Here is a 19339-nt window from a genome sequence, read left to right as displayed (position 1 = left end):
AGCACAACAAGGCTGCATTCATTCAGTAAGATGGGAAAAGGAAGTGATCCCTGCAGGAATGTGATTTGAATGAACTCTGTTCTTATCACTGCCCAGAGCCTGGAACTGAAACTTATCTTAAGAAATGTCGCCTGTTATTACTCTGTAAATATCATTCTTGTACAATTATTTTCTAGATTTTCTAAATTATTTCTGGAGTAATCACTTCACCTCACAGAGGGGATCTGTGGAAGCTTTTCCCACACACACACACATACACACACACACACACACACACAGTCCACACACACACCCGCGGCAGCAGGAGACATTTTTTAAAGCAACGGACAGAGGATGAACTTTTGAACTTTCTTTTATCCTTTGTATTCTTTCTTTCTCGTGCACGCGCGGGGAAGGGGTTTTTAGCGGTCGTGCACGCGCTCGCGCCGCCTTAGTCACTGTGAGAGCGGTTTGTGTGTGTGTGTGTGTGTGAGAGAGAAGGAGCGGAAACTCTCACTTTCTACTAACAAATAAACTGAAAAACAAAACCAGAGCAGCGGCGGAAGTGAGAGTGTGCGGAGTGTCGAGTCTCATCAGTGTGGAGTTCTGAGGAAATCACGCGCATTGAAGATGTCTCAACCGAACTACACCGGAGTGTATCACTGGATCTCTCAGGACAACTTCGAAGCCTATCTGGCCGCTCTAGGTGAGCGTGACGTCATTACTTTTCCTTTTTAACCCTCGATCATCGTGCTGCAGTGTTAAGTGTTTAAAATGAACACAGTGTGCCTATTAAACTACAGAAGCTGGCTTTAGGATAATGTTCATTAACACAGGGTCACTAACTAGCACTCACTAACACTCACTAACACAGGGTCACTAACTAGCACTCACTAACACAGGGTCACTAACTAGCACTCACTAACACTCACTAACACAGGGTCACTAACTAGCACTCACTAACACTCACTAACACAGGGTCACTAACTAGCACTCACTAACACAGGGTCACTAACTAGCACTCACTAACACTCGCAAACACAGGGTCACTAACTAGCACTCATTAACACTCACTAACACAGGGTCACTAACACAGGGTCACTCACTAACACAGGGTCACTAACACAGGGTCACTAACACAGGGTCACTAACTAGCACTCACTAACACTCACTAACACAGGGTCACTAACTAGCACTCACTAACACAGGGTCACTAACTAGCACTCATTAACACTCACTAACACAGGGTCACTAACTAGCACTCACTAACACAGGGTCACTAACTAGCACTCACTAACACTCACTAACACAGGGTCACTAACTAGCACTCACTAACACAGGGTCACTAACTAGCACTCATTAACACTCACTAACACAGGGTCACTAACACAGGGTCACTAACTAGCACTCACTAACACAGGGTCACTAACACAGGGTCACTAACACAGGGTCACTAACTAGCACTCACTAACACTCACTAACACAGGGTCACTAACTAGCACTCACTAACACAGGGTCACTAACTAGCACTCATTAACACTCACTAACACAGGGTCACTAACACAGGGTCACTAACTAGCACTCACTAACACTCACTAACACAGGGTCACTAACTAGCACTCACTAACACAGGGTCACTAACTAGCACTCACTAACACTCACTAACACAGGGTCACTAACTAGCACTCACTAACACTCACTAACACAGGGTCACTAACTAGCACTCACTAACACTCACTAACACAGGGTCACTAACTAGCACTCACTAACACAGGGTCACTAACTAACACTCACTAACACAGGGTCACTAACTAGCACTCATTAACACAGGGTCACTCACTAACACAGGGGCACTCACTAGCACTCATTAACACTCACTAACCCAGGGTAACTAACACAGGGTCACTAACACAGGGTCACTAACTAGCACTCATTAACACTCACTAACACAGGGTCACTAACTAGCACTCATTAACACAGGGTCACTCACTAACACAGGGGCACTCACTAGCACTCATTAACACTCACTAACACAGGGGCACTCACTAGCACTCATTAACACTCACTAACCCAGGGTCACTAACCCAGGGTCACTAACTAGCACTCACTAACACTCACTAACACAGGGTCACTAACTAGCACTCACTAACACAGGGTCACTAACTAGCACTCACTAACACAGGGTCACTAACTAGCACTCACTAACACTTACTAACACAGGGTCACTAACTAGCACTCACTAACACAGGGTCACTAACTAGCACTCATTAACACAGGGTCACTCACTAACACAGGGGCACTCACTAGCACTCATTAACACAGGGTCACTCACTAACACAGGGGCACTCACTAGCACTCATTAACACAGGGGCACTCACTAACACAGGGGCACTCACTAGCACTCACTAACACAGGGGCACTCACTAACACAGGGGCACTCACTAACACAGGGGCACTCACTAGCACTCATTAACACAGGGTCACTCACTAACACAGGGGCACTCACTAGCACTCACTAACACAGGGGCACTCACTAACACAGGGGCACTCACTAGCACTCATTAACACAGGGGCACTCACTAACACAGGGGCACTCACTAGCACTCATTAACACAGGGGCACTCACTAGCACTCATTAACACTCACTAACACAGGGGCACTCACTAGCACTCATTAACACTCACTAACACAGGGGCACTCACTAGCACTCATTAACACTCACTAACACAGGGTCACTAACTAGCACTCGTTAACACTCACTAACAGGGGCACTCACTAGCACTCTAACACAGGGGCACTCACTAGCACTCATTAACACTCACTAACACAGGGGCACTCACTAGCACTCATTAACACAGGGGCACTCACTAGCACTCATTAACACAGGGGCACTCACTAGCACTCATTAACACTCACTAACACAGGGGCACTCACTAGCACTCATTAACACAGGGGCACTCATTAACACAGGGGCACTCACTAGCACTCATTAACACTCACTAACACAGGGGCACTCACTAGCACTCATTAACACAGGGGCACTCACTAGCACTCATTAACACAGGGGCACTCACTAGCACTCATTAACACAGGGGCACTCACTAGCACTCATTAACACAGGGGCACTCACTAGCACTCATTAACACAGGGGCACTCACTAGCACTCATTAACACAGGGGCACTCACTAGCACTCATTAACACAGGGGCACTCACTAGCACTCATTAACACAGGGGCACTCACTAGCACTCATTAACACTCACTAACACAGGGGCACTCACTAGCACTCATTAACACAGGGGCACTCACTAGCACTCATTAACACAGGGGCACTCACTAGCACTCATTAACACTCACTAACATTTATTTGAATAAATATGGGTGTTAATGTGCTGGTTTGTAGAAATGAGCTGAGTGTGTTAAAGGCGTGTTCATTGTAAAATTTTGTGAGTTGAATATAAATGAACTCAGGTGTGTGTGTGTGTGTGTTAGACATTAACGTAGCCTTGAGGAAGGTGGTGTGTATGCTGAGACCCAGTAAACACATTGAACACGACGTTAACTCGGGACACATGAAGATTAAAACCTCCACCACCTTTAAGAACTTTGATATGGACTTCACTCTGGGGCAGGAGTTCACCGAGGACCTGGGGCCCGTTGATGGCAGGAAGTGCCAGGTGAGGGCACAGTACTGCTGCACTCACAACACTGAGACACAACATCTCTCACCTCCTCCTGGTCTCCTCATTCTCACGTCTCGTATTCACATCATTTACACACTGTTCAGGTACACACACCACGTACACACACCAGGTAGACTCACCAGATGTACACACCACGTACACACACCACGTACACACCACATACACACACCACATACACACACCACGTACACACCACATACACACACCACGTACACACCACATACACACACCACATACACACACCACGTACACACACCAGGTACACACCACATACACACACCAGGTACACACCACGTACACACCACATACACACACCAGGTACACACACCACGTACACACACCAGGTAGACTCACCATGTACACACACCACGTACACACACCATGTACACACACCACGTACACACACCACATACACACACCAGGTACACACCACATACACACACCACGTACACACACCAGGTAGACTCACCAGATACACACACCACGTACACACACCACATACACACACCAGGTACACACCACGTACACACACCACGTACACACCACATACACACACCACATACACACACCACATACACACACCACGTACACACCACATACACACACCACATACACACACCACGTACACACACCAGGTACACACCACATACACACACCAGGTACACACCACGTACACACACCACATACACACACCAGGTACACACCACATACACACACCAGGTACACACACCACGTACACACACCAGGTAGACTCACCATGTACACACACCACGTACACACACCATGTACACACACCACGTACACACACCACATACACACACCAGGTACACACCAGGTACACACCACGTACACACACCACATACACACACCAGGTACACACCACATACACACACCACATACACACACCACGTACACACACCACGTACACACACCACGTACACACACCACGTACACTCACCAGGTAGACTCACCAGATACACACACCATGTACACACACCACATACACACACCAGGTACACACCACGTACACACACCACATACACACACCACATACACACACCACGTACACACCACATACACACACCACGTACACACACCAGGTACACACCACGTACACACACCACGTACACACACCACATACACACACCACGTACACACCACGTACACACCACATACACACACCACATACACACACCACGTACACACACCAGGTACACACCACGTACACACACCACATACACACACCAGATACACACCACGTACACACACCACATACACACACCAGATACACACACCAGATACACACACCACGTACACACACCAGATACACACACCAGGTACACACACCAGATACACACACCAGATACACACACCAGGTACACACACCACATACACACACCAGGTACACACACCAGGTACACACCACGTACACACACCAGGTACACACACCACGTACACACACCAGATACACACACCAGGTACACACACCACATACACACACCAGGTACACACACCACATACACACACCAGATACACACACCAGGTACACACACCACGTACACACACCAGGTACACACACCACGTACACACACCACGTACACACCACGTACACACACCACGTACACACACCAGGTACACACCACATACACACACCAGGTACACACACCACGTACACTCACCAGGTACACACACCAGGTACACACACCACGTACACACACCACGTACACACACCACGTACACACAGCAGATACACACACCACGTACACTCACCACGTACACTCACCAGGTACACACACCACGTACACACACCACGTACACACACCAGGTACACACACCAGATACACACACCACGTACACACACCATGTACACTCACCAGGTACACACACCACGTACACACACCAGGTACACACACCACGTACACACACCAGGTACACACCACATACACACACCAGGTACACACACCACGTACACTCACCAGGTACACACACCACGTACACACACCACGTACACACACCACGTACACACACCACGTACACACACCACGTACACACAGCAGATACACACACCACGTACACACACCACGTACACACACCACGTACACACACCAGATACACACACCACGTACACACACCAGGTACACACACCACGTACACACACCAGATACACACACCAGGTACACACACCACGTACACACACCACGTACACACACCAGGTACACACACCAGATACACACACCACGTACACACACCAGATACACACACCACGTACACACACCAGGTACACACACCAGATACACACACCAGGTACACACACCACGTACACACACCAGGTACACACACCACGTACACACACCAGGTACACACACCACGTACACACACCAGATACACACACCAGGTACACACACCAGGTACACACACCAGATACACACACCACGTACACACACCAGGTACACACACCAGGTACACACACCAGATACACACACCACGTACACACACCACGTACACACACCAGGTACACACACCAGGTACACACACCACGTACACACACCAGGTACACACACCACGTACACACACCACGTACACACACCAGGTACACACACCACGTACACACACCAGGTACACACACCACGTACACTCACCACGTACACACACCACGTACACACACCAGGTACACACACCACGTACACACACCAGGTACACACACCACGTACACACACCACGTACACACACCACGTACACACACCAGGTACACACACCACGTACACACACCAGATACACACACCAGGTACACACACCACGTACACACACCAGATACACACACCAGGTACACACACCAGGTACACACACCACGTACACACACCACGTACACACACCAGGTACACACACCAGGTACACACACCACGTACACACACCACGTACACTCACCAGGTACACACACCACGTACACACACCACGTACACACACCACGTACACACACCAGGTACACACACCAGGTACACACACCACGTACACACACCACGTACACACAGCAGATACACACACCACGTACACACACCACGTACACTCACCAGGTACACACACCACGTACACACACCACGTACACACACCAGGTACACACACCACGTACACACACCAGGTACACACACCACGTACACACACCAGGTACACACACCACGTACACACACCACGTACACACACCAGGTACACACACCACGTACACACACCACGTACACACACCACGTACACACACCACGTACACACACCAGATACACACACCACGTACACACACCACGTACACACACCAGGTACACACACCAGGTACACACACCACGTACACACACCAGATACACACACCACGTACACACACCAGATACACACACCAGGTACACACACCACGTACACACACCAGGTACACACACCACGTACACACACCAGATACACACACCAGGTACACACACCACGTACCCTCACCAGATACACACACCACGTACACACACCACATACACACACCAGGTACACACACCAGGTACACACACCACGTACACACACCAGGTACACACACCACGTACACACACCACGTACACACACCAGGTACACACACCACGTACACACACCACGTACACACACCAGGTACACACACCACGTACACACACCACGTACACACACCACGTACACACACCACGTACACACACCAGATACACACACCACGTACACACACCAGATACACACACCAGGTACACACACCACGTACACACACCAGGTACACACACCAGGTACACACACCACGTACACACACCAGGTACACACACCACGTACACACACCAGGTACACACACCAGGTACACACACCACGTACACACACCACGTACACACACCAGGTACACACACCACGTACACACACCAGATACACACACCACGATAATGTCATCTTCTTATCTCAAAATTACAGCTACTACAAATTAAAACGTGTGTGATTATATTTGTGTGTGCGTGTTTGTGTGTGTGTGTGTGTGTGTGTAGACCACAGTGGACTGGGACGGTGATAAACTGGTGTGTGTACAGAAAGGAGAGAAAGAAGGACGAGGATGGACACACTGGCTGGAGGGAAACTTACTTCACCTAGTAATATAAACCATTTACACTCATTATTCTGAAAAAACACCACGTTTACACCATCAGAGAAACTGAATTAAAGTGGAATTAGAGTTTAAAATGTGAGTCCTTTTATAAACAAATGAATGTGTGTGAGAGAGAGAGAGAGAGAGAGAGAGAGCACAAACCTTTATTTGAATTTAGACTTTTTCTTTTTCTCCTGAAGTTTAAAGTTTCATTTAAGTTTTATTTGTATGACCTCTCTCTCTCTCTCTCTCTCTCTCTAGGAGCTGCGTGTGAATAATGTTGTGGCTAAGCAGGTCTTTAAGAAAGCAGAATGATCAACTGGTTCCAGGGACACTGTGGGAAACCAGGGAGATCCCAGCAGATCCCAGGCCCTCTTATATAATCTGAAAGTTATTTTAATGAGTGAAATTAAAGTGATTGATTTTAGTAAAGATGTAGAAACTTTAAACACTATTAGTGTGGAGAAATTCCACTAGTGCTGTGTTTCTCCTCGCGCTCCTCTCTGTCCTGCTCTCCTAACATACTAACACTAACTCTGAGGGAGAAGGGGAGTGAAGGATGACTGAAGTTCCGTCAGAGCTGTAGTTCTCCGGTTTATCCACTGGAGGGCAGCAGAGTGATGCGGAGTCCTGTTTTCTCTTCAGTAAATATTAATTTCCCCTTCTGACTTGATGCTTTTTCAAATACTGTAATGTCCTGAAGGAATAAAGTGATGAGATTTACACCTCCCATGTTTCTGTCACGCTCTTCATGTTTATTCACTGATCTGAATGATGCCTTTACAATGGGGAGAAGTTTCAGGATTACACTCACTTATTCAACAGGAAGCAGTTTAATGATGATGATGATGGTGCTCTCTCTCTCTCTCTCTCTCTGTCTCTGTCTGTCTCTCTCTCTCTCTCTCTCTCTCTCTCTCTGTCTCTCTCTCTGAGTGCATGCTGGGAGCGAGTGGGCGGAGCGTTTGTGCTTCTCAAAGAAGCTTTTCTCTTTTCTTTATTAGTATTTTTTTCCTTTTTGGGGGGTGATCTAATTTAATTTAATCATTTTCGTTGTTTAGTAGGGGTTGTAGATAGGATAGATGTGAATGAATAACGCCATAGTAATGTTTCTCAGTTCTGTAGAAAAGGTAACTATACTGGTTCATACTGGAACATCGCCTGGTTCTTGATGGATCCCTCTCTCCCGTTCTCCCTCTTTCAACACCATCGAAAAAAATCACCATTTCAAACGTCCCTCTGTTTATCAGTGATGATATTTTAAAGCAGGCGCTGTCCCGGTGCGGAAAACTGGTGTCGCGGATTAAGATGATCCAGATCGGATGCGAATCTCCTTTACTGAAACATATATTTTAGTTTGGTGCTAAATTTCTGGGTGGATGACTTTAATTATGTTGTCTTTGTCACCAGCAAGGAAATGAAATGTTTCGGTTGCGGGAAAACAGGATATCTAGTTTGTGATTGTCCCAATAATAATAATGATACAACGAAAGGATCAATCGAGAACAGTTCCGCCGAACCGGTCATCGCAGGCCGGTCCGGCCGAGGCAGAGCCCACCGCGGAGACCGCACCTGCCGGGGGGGTGGAGTGTGCCGCTGGGCCTGCGGAGGCTGGACCGACCTCAACGGAGCCGACAAACACGGGTACGAGCGGAAACACATCACACACCGATGGTAATCAGTTAAACAGCGATGTTGAACAACCGGGAGATAAACGGAGGGACGATGGCAGTGAAATGGAGACGGAGCGCGTGATGAATAAAGCGCCGCTAAAAAGAAAAAACTCAGACAAGAGCAGTGAGTGTAGATCACACAAAAGCCGAGCTGGAGGAATCAGAGGACCAACACGAGGCAGAAAGTGAGCTATCTGACTCCAGCACTGTTCTGTCCCAGAGTGAGGGTTCAGGCAGGAACTATAATGTAGACATCAAACTGTTTCTAAAGGCAACAAAAAACAAGAGGCGTACAGGTCAGAGAATATTTTCCTGACCTAAAACAGTTTATAGACAAATCTAAAAGTTTAATGGCTGAGGGATGTTTCACAAAAAAGAAGTTTACAGACTAAAGAAAATAGTGAGGAAACTCAACTCAGAACTAAATGATGACAGGGATTAAGATTAGGAACTCCAGTGGGGTTTGTCTTCTGTTGGGCCTGTTTTTATTCTCAGTCTTGGTTATGGGTGAAGTACGAGCTGCTTCTCTAAACACGATGGTGCCAGAGATCCACGAAAAAGAGCCGAAGTGTTCGAACTCATTAAACAGAAAAAAACTGATGTTACTTTTATTCAGGAAACTCAGTGATTTTAAAAAAGCCACTGACTGGACCAGGAAATGGGGACGGATCTCTGTTCTTAGCCACACTTAGTGGAGGAGTTGGCATTTTATTCACAAAAAGTTTTAGTCCTGTGTCTCATCAGGTTAAAGAGGTAGTAAAAGGGAGATTACTGAAGGTTCGAGCACAGTTTGAAAATAATGTCTTTGTTTTTATCTGTGTGTATGTTCCAACCTCAGCAATAGAGAGGATGCTGTTTTTAGACACGTTAAATCTTACTCTGCAGAGCTGCTCCACTGATTAATTTTTATTTCTGGGAGGGGATTTTAACTGTACAGAACAACACCTAGACAGAAATCATGGAGAACCTCACTTACCCTCACGTAATCGCCTCATCAAAGTCATTAACACACATGAACTAGGTGATGTTTGGAGGTCTCTACGTGATAATCAAAGACAGTACACATGGACACACACACATGATAATGTTTTATCTCTGGCGAGATTAGACAGGTTTTATGTTTTTAGACACCATCCTGGTGTTTTGAAAAGCTGTAACGGTTAGTTTCTCTGATCACAGCATGGTCTTGTGCATCATTTTAAGCTCCATCAGGCCTCAAAGTGATTATTGGCACTTAAACACTGTTTTATTGAGTAATAATGATTTTAGAGAAACTTTTAAACTGTTTTGGGATGATTTTAGAGCCTTTTCAGTCTGTACAGAGGTGGTGGGATTTTGGTAAAGTGCAGATTCAACAGTTTTCTCAACAGCTCTAAAGAACTAACCAAGTCCTTGAAAGCCTCAGAGTCCGATATAATTAAACTGCAAGAACTAACAGAATCCACACAAGACCAAAAGTACATGGAGCTTCTCTCTAAGAGAAAGACTCAATTGGCTGAAATTCTAGGGGTGAAGGCACAGGGGGCTCTGGTCCGGTCCAGGTTCCAGAATGTAGATCAGATGGATGAACCATCTAAGTTTTTCTTCAGCCAAGAGAAAAAAACGGACAAAAAAGATTAATCCATGCCCTACGTTCTGAGGCTGGGGATCTGTTACTAAACCCTAAAGATATTAGAAAGAGAGCAGTGTGTTTTTATGAACAGCTGTACAGAAGCGAACTCGGGCCAGGACACAGTCAGGACAGTGTCTTCTACAACAACTTACCCCAGGTATCTGAAGGAGCTAATGTAGAACTCTCAGGTGCACTGAGCTTAGAGGAACTGCACAGAGCTCTTCTAGGTATGGAGGTAGGGAAGGCGCCAGGGCTTGATGGTCTTCCAACTGAATTCTATAAGTGCTTCTGGGAAATACTAGGAGAGGATCTGCTTCAGGTCCTTAATGATAGTCTGACTGAAGGAAAGTTACCTCCGAGTTGTCGCAGGACAGTTCTCACCCTTTTACCAAAAAACGGTGACCTTACCAACATTAAAAACTGGCATCCGGTTTCGTTCCTCTGTACTGATTATAAACTGCTCTCAAAGGCGCTAGCTAACAGGCTGAATAAAGTAATGGACCGCGTTATTCATCCGGACCAGACCTACTGTGTCCCTAACAGGTACATTTTTGACAATGTGTCCCTCATTCAGGATATTATTGAGGTCCCTAAGCTGCTGAACTGTGACATTGGGCTGATCTCATTAGACCAGGAAAAAGTGTTTGATAGAGTTGAAGACTTACACCTGTGGAAAACTTTAGAAGCCTTTGGCTTTTACCACAATTTTATAAACAAAATCAAGGTTATTACAGCGATGTGGAGAGCATACTTAAAGAGGAGTAAGACAGGGATGCTCTTTATCTGGCATGTTGTCTTTAGCTATTGAACCTTTATTGCAACAGATAAGGAAAAGTTTACATGGCCTTCACCTTCCAGATCACCAGAACACAATCCGTTTATCCTCATCAGCCTATGCTGATGATGTGACAGTTTTAATAAGAAGACAAAGTGATGTGCATGTTTTAATGAAATTGTTTGATTATTTTAATGTATTGTCTTCTGCAAAGGTGAATTGGAACAAAAGTGAAGCACTGTTGTGTGGAAAATGGACAGAAGGGAAGCCAAACCATCCTGATGGTTTGACCTGGAGACGAGATGGTTTTAAGTATTTAGGTGTGTTTTTAGGAGATGAGGTCACTACACAGAGGAATTGAACATCAGATCCACAGGAGCATTCACTCAGCTGCTGTCAAAATGGAAAGACACTCTAACAGCTGAGGAAAGAACTCTGCTATGGGATCACTGCAGCAGGACGGCTACCCCAAACCCTAGAGACATCTTACACAGCGTAACCATCCAGCCAAAACTGGAGGACTGCACAGGGCCATTCTTGGAAGCTGGAAAATCCATGGTTTTAGATTTCTTGCATGTCACAGGGAAAAGTTTGTATAAAGCTTGTGTCATGTTTTTTAACAGAAAGGTTTTAGACATGAAGGTTGATACGCCCTGGCACAATGTACTCAAGCTAAATACAAATGTAAAACCAGAATGGAGATCCCTGTATAAGCCACCATTAACTAAAAAAGCAGGAGACTTACAGTGGAGAGTTCTGCATGGGGCCGTTGCTGTTAATGCTTTTATTTCAGTTTTAAACCCTGAGGTTGGAGCAGAATGTCCTTTTTGTTTTAAAAGGGAAACTTAGATTCTTAGATTAGATTAAAGCCACTATTTATGATTTTATAGACCCTGTTTAACTCTTTTAAGGAAAATTTTTCAATGGAGACTTTTATCTTTGGTTTTAAGTATGTTCACAGGAAGCGTTTTACTTGTCAGCTGCTAAATTTTTTCTTGGGTAAAACTGGCCATCCACATCAGCAGGAAAAAAAATAAAATTAGAAAATAGAAAATCCCAGGTCATGATGTCACTGCATTTTTTACAGCCTTTGTCAGATCCAGAGTTCTGACTGACTTTTGTTTTTATAATTCTGTGGATGATCTCGCTGCCTTGGTGATGAGATGGTGGAAATATAATGCTTTGTGCTCTATTAATGAAGGAAAAGTAATTTTTACACATTTTTAAATGCCCCTTGATTTTTAGCACTTTTAAACCGAATAATGTTATTTATTAATATGGTGTGTGTTTTGATTTTTGAAAATTGTTTGCACAATGAAATAAATGTACTTTTAAAAATCAAATCAAAATCTCTCTCTCTCTCTCTGTCTCTCTCTGTTGCATGCTGGGAGTTGGGCAGGATACCAGTTCACATCTGTCTTTTTCCTTTTTCCCTCTAATTGTGTGTGACTGGTCAAGGTTTTGTGCTGATTAGATTGTTTGTGCTTTCTATAGCGGAGATTGCTATCTCTCCGCCATGGCTTCAGGTGTGTACCTGAAGAGAGTGTCATGGTGGAGGATGTCCTTATACTGCTTGGTGAGAAAGTTGGTTTCGAGAACTTTATTTCCGCCTCCTGCATGAACAAAGTGGTTGTTGTATTTTGTTGGCAGCTGGCAGTGAATGGAATAGTGGATAAAGGTAGATATGTACAGATATCACCATTGTCTACCCCCTCTGCAAAAATTACCATCTCTAATTGTACACCTTTTCTCCCTAATGAAGCGCTAGAGTGTGAGCTGAAGCGCTTCGGTAAAATCGCAAGTGCTTTTAAAAAGATTTCTCTGGGCTGTAAACATCCTGCTCTACAACATGTTGAATCATTTAGGAGACAAGTGTTTATGTTTCTGGAGTTGCCAGAAAACACGCTGGATATCTCCTTCTGCGTGAAGCACGAAGGGAGAACCTTTATAATTTACGCGAGTACGGGGAATATGAAGTGTTTTGAGTGTGGGGACATTGGACATAAGCGGCTGACCTGTCCTCATAGAGGGCATGATCTGACACCAGTTACTGACACCATGGAGGAGGATAGGGCATCCAGACAGGAGACCAATCGGGAAGAGACACCCGAGTGGAGGTTTAACATGGAGATGCTAAGGATCGGCTCCCTTAATATCCGTGGTGGAAGGGACAGACATAAAAGAGCTTTATTAGGAGAGATTATACAACAAAAGAGACTGGACGTGTTTTTTCTTCAGGAAACACACAGTGATGTAAATAATGAAGTTGAGTGGACCGTGTGGTGGGAGGGACAGTACACACTCGGTCACGGCACTAATCTCAGTGCAGGAGTGGCTACTTTATTTCCTAAAACTGCTCAAATCTTAAAGGTTGAAGAAAAATTCAAAGGCCGCTTAATAATAATGAAAGCTGAAATTAAAGGTGTTGTTTTTCATCTTATTAATGTCTATGCAAATGTAGGGCTTGAGTGGGTTATTTTCTTTAGCAAGCTAAGTAATGCATTAAAACAGTGTGGTAATGAAGGGTGTCTTGTTATAGGAAGGGGCTGGAACTGTACAGTAGACTTTACGTTAGATCACAATACTGAGGAGCCACACACAATTTTCTGTCTGTCTTTCAAAGTTGTTAAAAGAATTTAACCTCCTGGACATATGGAGAGAAAAAAAAACCACAGTCAAGCAGTACACATGGATCAAAGTTTCAGATGATAGAATCAGTGCAGTACGGCTAGATAGGATGTACTGTACATATCAACAGTTCAGCAGTAGAGTTATTGACTGCCCCACTTCTCCAGTAGGTTTCTCTGATCACCAGTTAGCCTCTGTTACGATAATTGTATCACAGTTCACTAGCAGATCCTCTTTTTGGCATTTTAACACCAAGTTATTACAGGATGCTGATTTCTGTGAGCAGTTTCAGTGCTTCTGGGAACACTGGAAAACCAAAAAGAATGAATTTGAGAACTTGAGACAGTGGTGGGACTTTGGGAAGGTGGAGATCAGGCTGCTATGTCAACAGCACACTGCCAACTCAAGTACCAAGGTGAAGCAAACAATCAAGGTCCTTGAAAGTGAGATAATGAGCACTGAAAATCAGCTGACTGGTTTACATGATCCCTTAATGGACCCTGCATCAAAAGAAAAAAGAGCTGGGCTCATATCTAGGTGAAAGAGTGAAGGGAGCACTTGTGAGATCTTGCTTTACAACTCTTGAGGAAATGGACGCACCAAGTGCCTTCTTCTTTAACCTTGAATGTTTGACTGCACAGCACAGACAGATGGTCTGTCTCTGTCTTCCTGATGGCAGAGTGACCACTGATCACAGAAATGTATCAGCTTGCCATGGATTTTTACTCTGGCCTTTACACTGCTGAGGACTGTGGCTTAAACTGCACTGAACAACTTACACTCGGACTTCCTCAAATAGACTCTGAATCAAAAGCTGCATTAGACTCTGACCTCACAATGGAGGAACTCGCCACTGCTGTGAATCAGCTTTGCTCAGGCCGGTCACCAAGATTGATGGCCTACCATCAGAATTTTTTAATCATTTTTGGAACTGCATTGGGGGGACTTATTTGAACTGTTGCACGAATGCAGTAGGGAAGGTTTTTTTTTTTACCAGTCTCATGCCAATGTGCAGTTCTGTCTTTACTACCTAAAAAGGAAGATCTGTCCCTATTAAAAAATTGGAGACAGTGGCACTTTTAAACACAGACTACAAGATCCTATATAAATGTGTAGCCAACAGGTTGAAGCACCATCTCCATTCAATAGTGGATACAGACCAAACCTACTGGGGGGGTTGTAATTTTGCCTAAGGTCTGAATCTGTTTTTCTATCTCTTTTTAGAATGCACATGGCTAAAAAATCTGTTTTGTTTGCTGGAATGCTGGTTTTCAGGTATAGGTGGTGCCTTCTCCCTTCAGGTTTTTTTTTCAGGCCAAAATATACAGTAAAACAAAAGCATATTGTAGTTCTGCTCAATTTTTTATCTGGAACAGCGAAACTGTCAATTTGGAAATCAAGGAAAAACAAAATGTCAGGACTGGCTGCAGGTGATGTAGCTATGTTTAAGGGATTAGTAGCTACAAGGCTCAGAGTTGAACCTGTGTACTATGCTCTAGTTGGGAAGCTGCCTGTGTTCATGGATATTTGGGGTAGAAATAAAGTGTTATGCAAAGTTGATGAGAAAAATAAATTATGTTCTAATTTCTAATGGTTCTCCCATTCTGTTAAGGTGTTTCTTTTTAATTGTCTTTTTTTCCTCATTCTAGAGTTTTTTATTTATTTCAATTAATTTTTTTTCTATGATGCTTTTTTCTGTTTATCATGTATCCATGTAACCCAATAAAGGGTGTTTTTTTTTAAATCAAAATTCTCTCTCTCTCTCTCTCTCTCTCTCTCTCGCTCTCTCTCTCTCTCTGTCTGTCTGTCTCTCTGCCCCCCCTGCCTCTGTCTCTTTCTCTCTCTCTCTGCCCCCCTCTGTCTCTCTCTCTGTGCATGCACTGCGGAGAAGCAAGTGTGGCATTTAGAGCGCGTAAGAGCAGTTGGCGTTTTGCTAAGTGCAATTTTTCCCGATTAATATCTCGGAATATTTATATACTTATTGTGTGTGTTTGTGTGTGTGTGCAGAAAATAACTGTGTGTGAGAGTAGCATCTCTGAGAAGCGTGTTTAAGGCGGATCTGAACACGAGGCTGTGTGAGAGTCTGACTCGCCGGCACAGTATCCGTGTTGTGTGTCCGGCACGGTGTCCGTGTTGTGTGTCCGTGTTGTGTGTCCGTGTTGTGTGTCCGGCGAGTGTAGAGGAATGTTGTCTTGCAGCCAGTAGCATGGTGGGGCATGAGAATATTGTCTCTGCCTCCAGAATGAACAGTGCCATTGTTGTGTTTTTAAACAATATTGATAAAGTGAGAAAGCTGATCCAGAAAGGTATTGTGGTCAATAATGAGTCAGTACTGGTTTCTCCCCTCAGTTCCCCATCTAAAAAGGTTATGTTGTCCAATGTCCCTCCTTTTATTTCTGACGAGCCTATATGTAAAGAGCTGTCTCGGTATGGGCGGATTGTCTCCCCCATTAAGAGAATCCCCCTTGGTTGTAAGTCCCCACTGGTGAAACACTTGGTGTCTTTTAGGAGAATGGCCTTCATGGGTTTTAAAGAAGATGTGAAAGAACTTAATGTTGTTTTTAAATTTTGTGTCGATGGCTATAACATATTTCTGTCCTCAGATGCTGACATTAAGTGTTTTAAATGCGGTAAAACAGGACACCTTGTTCGGGCCTGCCCTGAGAGGCAGAGTGACCCCGGTTCTGAGCGACCGGGGCAGGATGCAGCTGAGTCGGCTGGGGTCGTTCCCCCTGTGGCTACAGTTTGCCTGGTTGCTGAGGGCCCCGGAGCTGCTGCTGCACCAGACCTAAAGGAGAGTGAGCCCCAAGCCCAGGCTGCAGCCCAGAAGCCCAATGGAGCTACGCCAGCCCCGGAAAAGCCATGCAGGGCCGAACCAGCTGAGGAAGAGCCATGCTCGGCTCAACCGGACTGGGAGAAGCCGTGCTCCACTGAGAAGAGCTCAGTGGGTTCTGGAGCAGTGCTGGAGCTGCCTGCACTGGCAGAGGCAGGCACGGAGGTGCAGAGCGAACGCCCGGAAACACCGGACACTACACCAGTGCAGGGGGACGGGGGAGATGTGGACATGGTGGATGAGCCCATTTTTAAAGTTCCTAACAAAAGGAAAAAACAAGGTAAGGGACGGGGGAAAAAGCAAGCAAAAAAGACACAAAGGTGGAGGAACGAGAATCGGACAGTGATGACTGCATGTCAGACTGTTTTAATGTTCGATTCTCAGGAATATGATCATACTACAGTAAAAACAGAGCGGATTTGTCTGGATATGATTTGGGCAGGGGGTCAGGTATGAAGGTATGAAGGCAGGTATGTAATGAATAATGACCACTAGAGGGCAGTGTCTGGTGCTGAGCGGTTGCAATGGAATGAGTGAAGAAGCAAAGCTCTCAGAGGTGTTTTGATGCTCGTGATGTTCATGAAATCCTGCTGAGCAGTAGGTACAATCACACACACTTACATCACTCATTCTCCCATTGTCTGTGTGTGTGTGTGTGAGAGAGAGAGAGATCCTGCAGTTATTTCTGTGTGTGTGTGTGTGTGTGTGTCCTGACTTGTGGTGTTTTATAATAAATGTAGCTGGATTTGATTTAGGATTAAACTGAAGTTTAGTTACTTAGTTACTGAAGAAGAACGAATGAATTCTTTAAACAACCTGTGTGTACAAACACACACACACACTCTCTCTCAATGATACTGAGCATGGCCTTTATTTTGTCGCACTTACTCACGTGACTCTGGCTGTTCTGACATATGTGAGGCACACTGGAACCTCTTCACCATCAGCACCTTGGCTGTAGAAAGGAAGTGACTGTGGTTTCCATGGTGGTTACTGTGGTGTTTAGTCTCTCTGTGTGTCTGTGTTCAGGACCAGACAATTCTTCAGTGTGCCATGACCTGAGGAACGTCCTGCTCCACAGTCCAGGTTCTCTACAGACCCTGCAGGGGTCATGGACTGATAGCCTGCTGATCTGTTCCTCACTGAAGCCTCCAGGATTCAGCTGAGGTTTGAGTGGAAGAAACAGTCTCACCTGTCTCATCTGTAACCTGTCTCACCTGTGACCTGTGTCTCACCTGTGACCTGTGTCTCACCTGTCACCTGTCTCACCTGTGACCTGTCTCACCTGTCTCATATCTGTGACCTGTGTCTCACCTGTGACCTGTCTTACCTGTGACCTGTCTCAGCTGTCGCACCTGTGATCTGTCTCACCTGTGATCTGTCTCACCTGTCACCTGTCTCACCTGTGACCTGTCTCACCTGTCTCATATCTGTGACCTGTGTCTCACCTGTGACCTGTCTTACCTGTGACCTGTCTCAGCTGTTGCACCTGTGACCTGTCTCACCTGTGATCTGTCTCACCTGTCACCTGTCTCACCTGTGATCTGTCTCACCTGTCACCTGTCTCACCTGTGATCTGTCTCACCTGTCACCTGTCTCACCTGTGATCTGTCTCACCTGTCACCTGTCTCACCTGTGATCTGTCTCACCTGTCACCTGTGACCTATCTCACCTGTGACCTGTCTCACCTGTGATCTGTCTCACCTGTCACCTGTCTCACCTATGATCTGTCTCACCTGTCACCTGTGACCTATCTCACCTGTGATCTGTCTCACCTGTGACCTGTGTCTCACCTGTCACCTGTCTCACCTGTGACCTGTCTCACCTGTCTCATATCTGTGACCTGTGTCTCACCTGTGACCTGTCTCACCTGTGATCTGTCTCACCTGTCACCTGTCTCACCTGTGATCTGTCTCACCTGTCACCTGTCTCACCTGTGATCTGTCTCACCTGTCACCTGTCTCACCTGTGATCTGTCTCACCTGTCACCTGTCACCTGTCTCACCTGTGATCTGTCTCACC

At 45.6% G+C, this 19339-nt stretch overlaps 1 protein-coding gene across 1 annotated transcript; it reads left to right on the top strand.

The window, feature by feature from the left end:
* The first annotated feature begins 377 nt into the window (after window positions 1–377).
* On the top strand, window positions 378–8531 carry rbp5 (retinol binding protein 1a, cellular). The gene is made up of 4 exons (XM_058396147.1): window positions 378–685; window positions 3471–3655; window positions 7702–7803; window positions 8061–8531. The coding sequence occupies exons 1-4, from the start codon at window positions 610–612 to the stop codon at window positions 8112–8114; spliced, it is 417 nt and encodes a 138-aa protein (XP_058252130.1). The 5' UTR covers window positions 378–609; the 3' UTR covers window positions 8115–8531.
* Window positions 8532–19339: the final 10808 nt, after the last annotated feature.

The sequence above is a fragment of the Hemibagrus wyckioides genome, linkage group LG01, assembly GCF_019097595.1.
Source record: "Hemibagrus wyckioides isolate EC202008001 linkage group LG01, SWU_Hwy_1.0, whole genome shotgun sequence".
NCBI lineage: Eukaryota > Metazoa > Chordata > Actinopteri > Siluriformes > Bagridae > Hemibagrus > Hemibagrus wyckioides.
The sequence above is the reverse complement of the archived record's forward strand: the minus strand, read 5'-3'. Positions and strand labels throughout refer to the sequence as shown.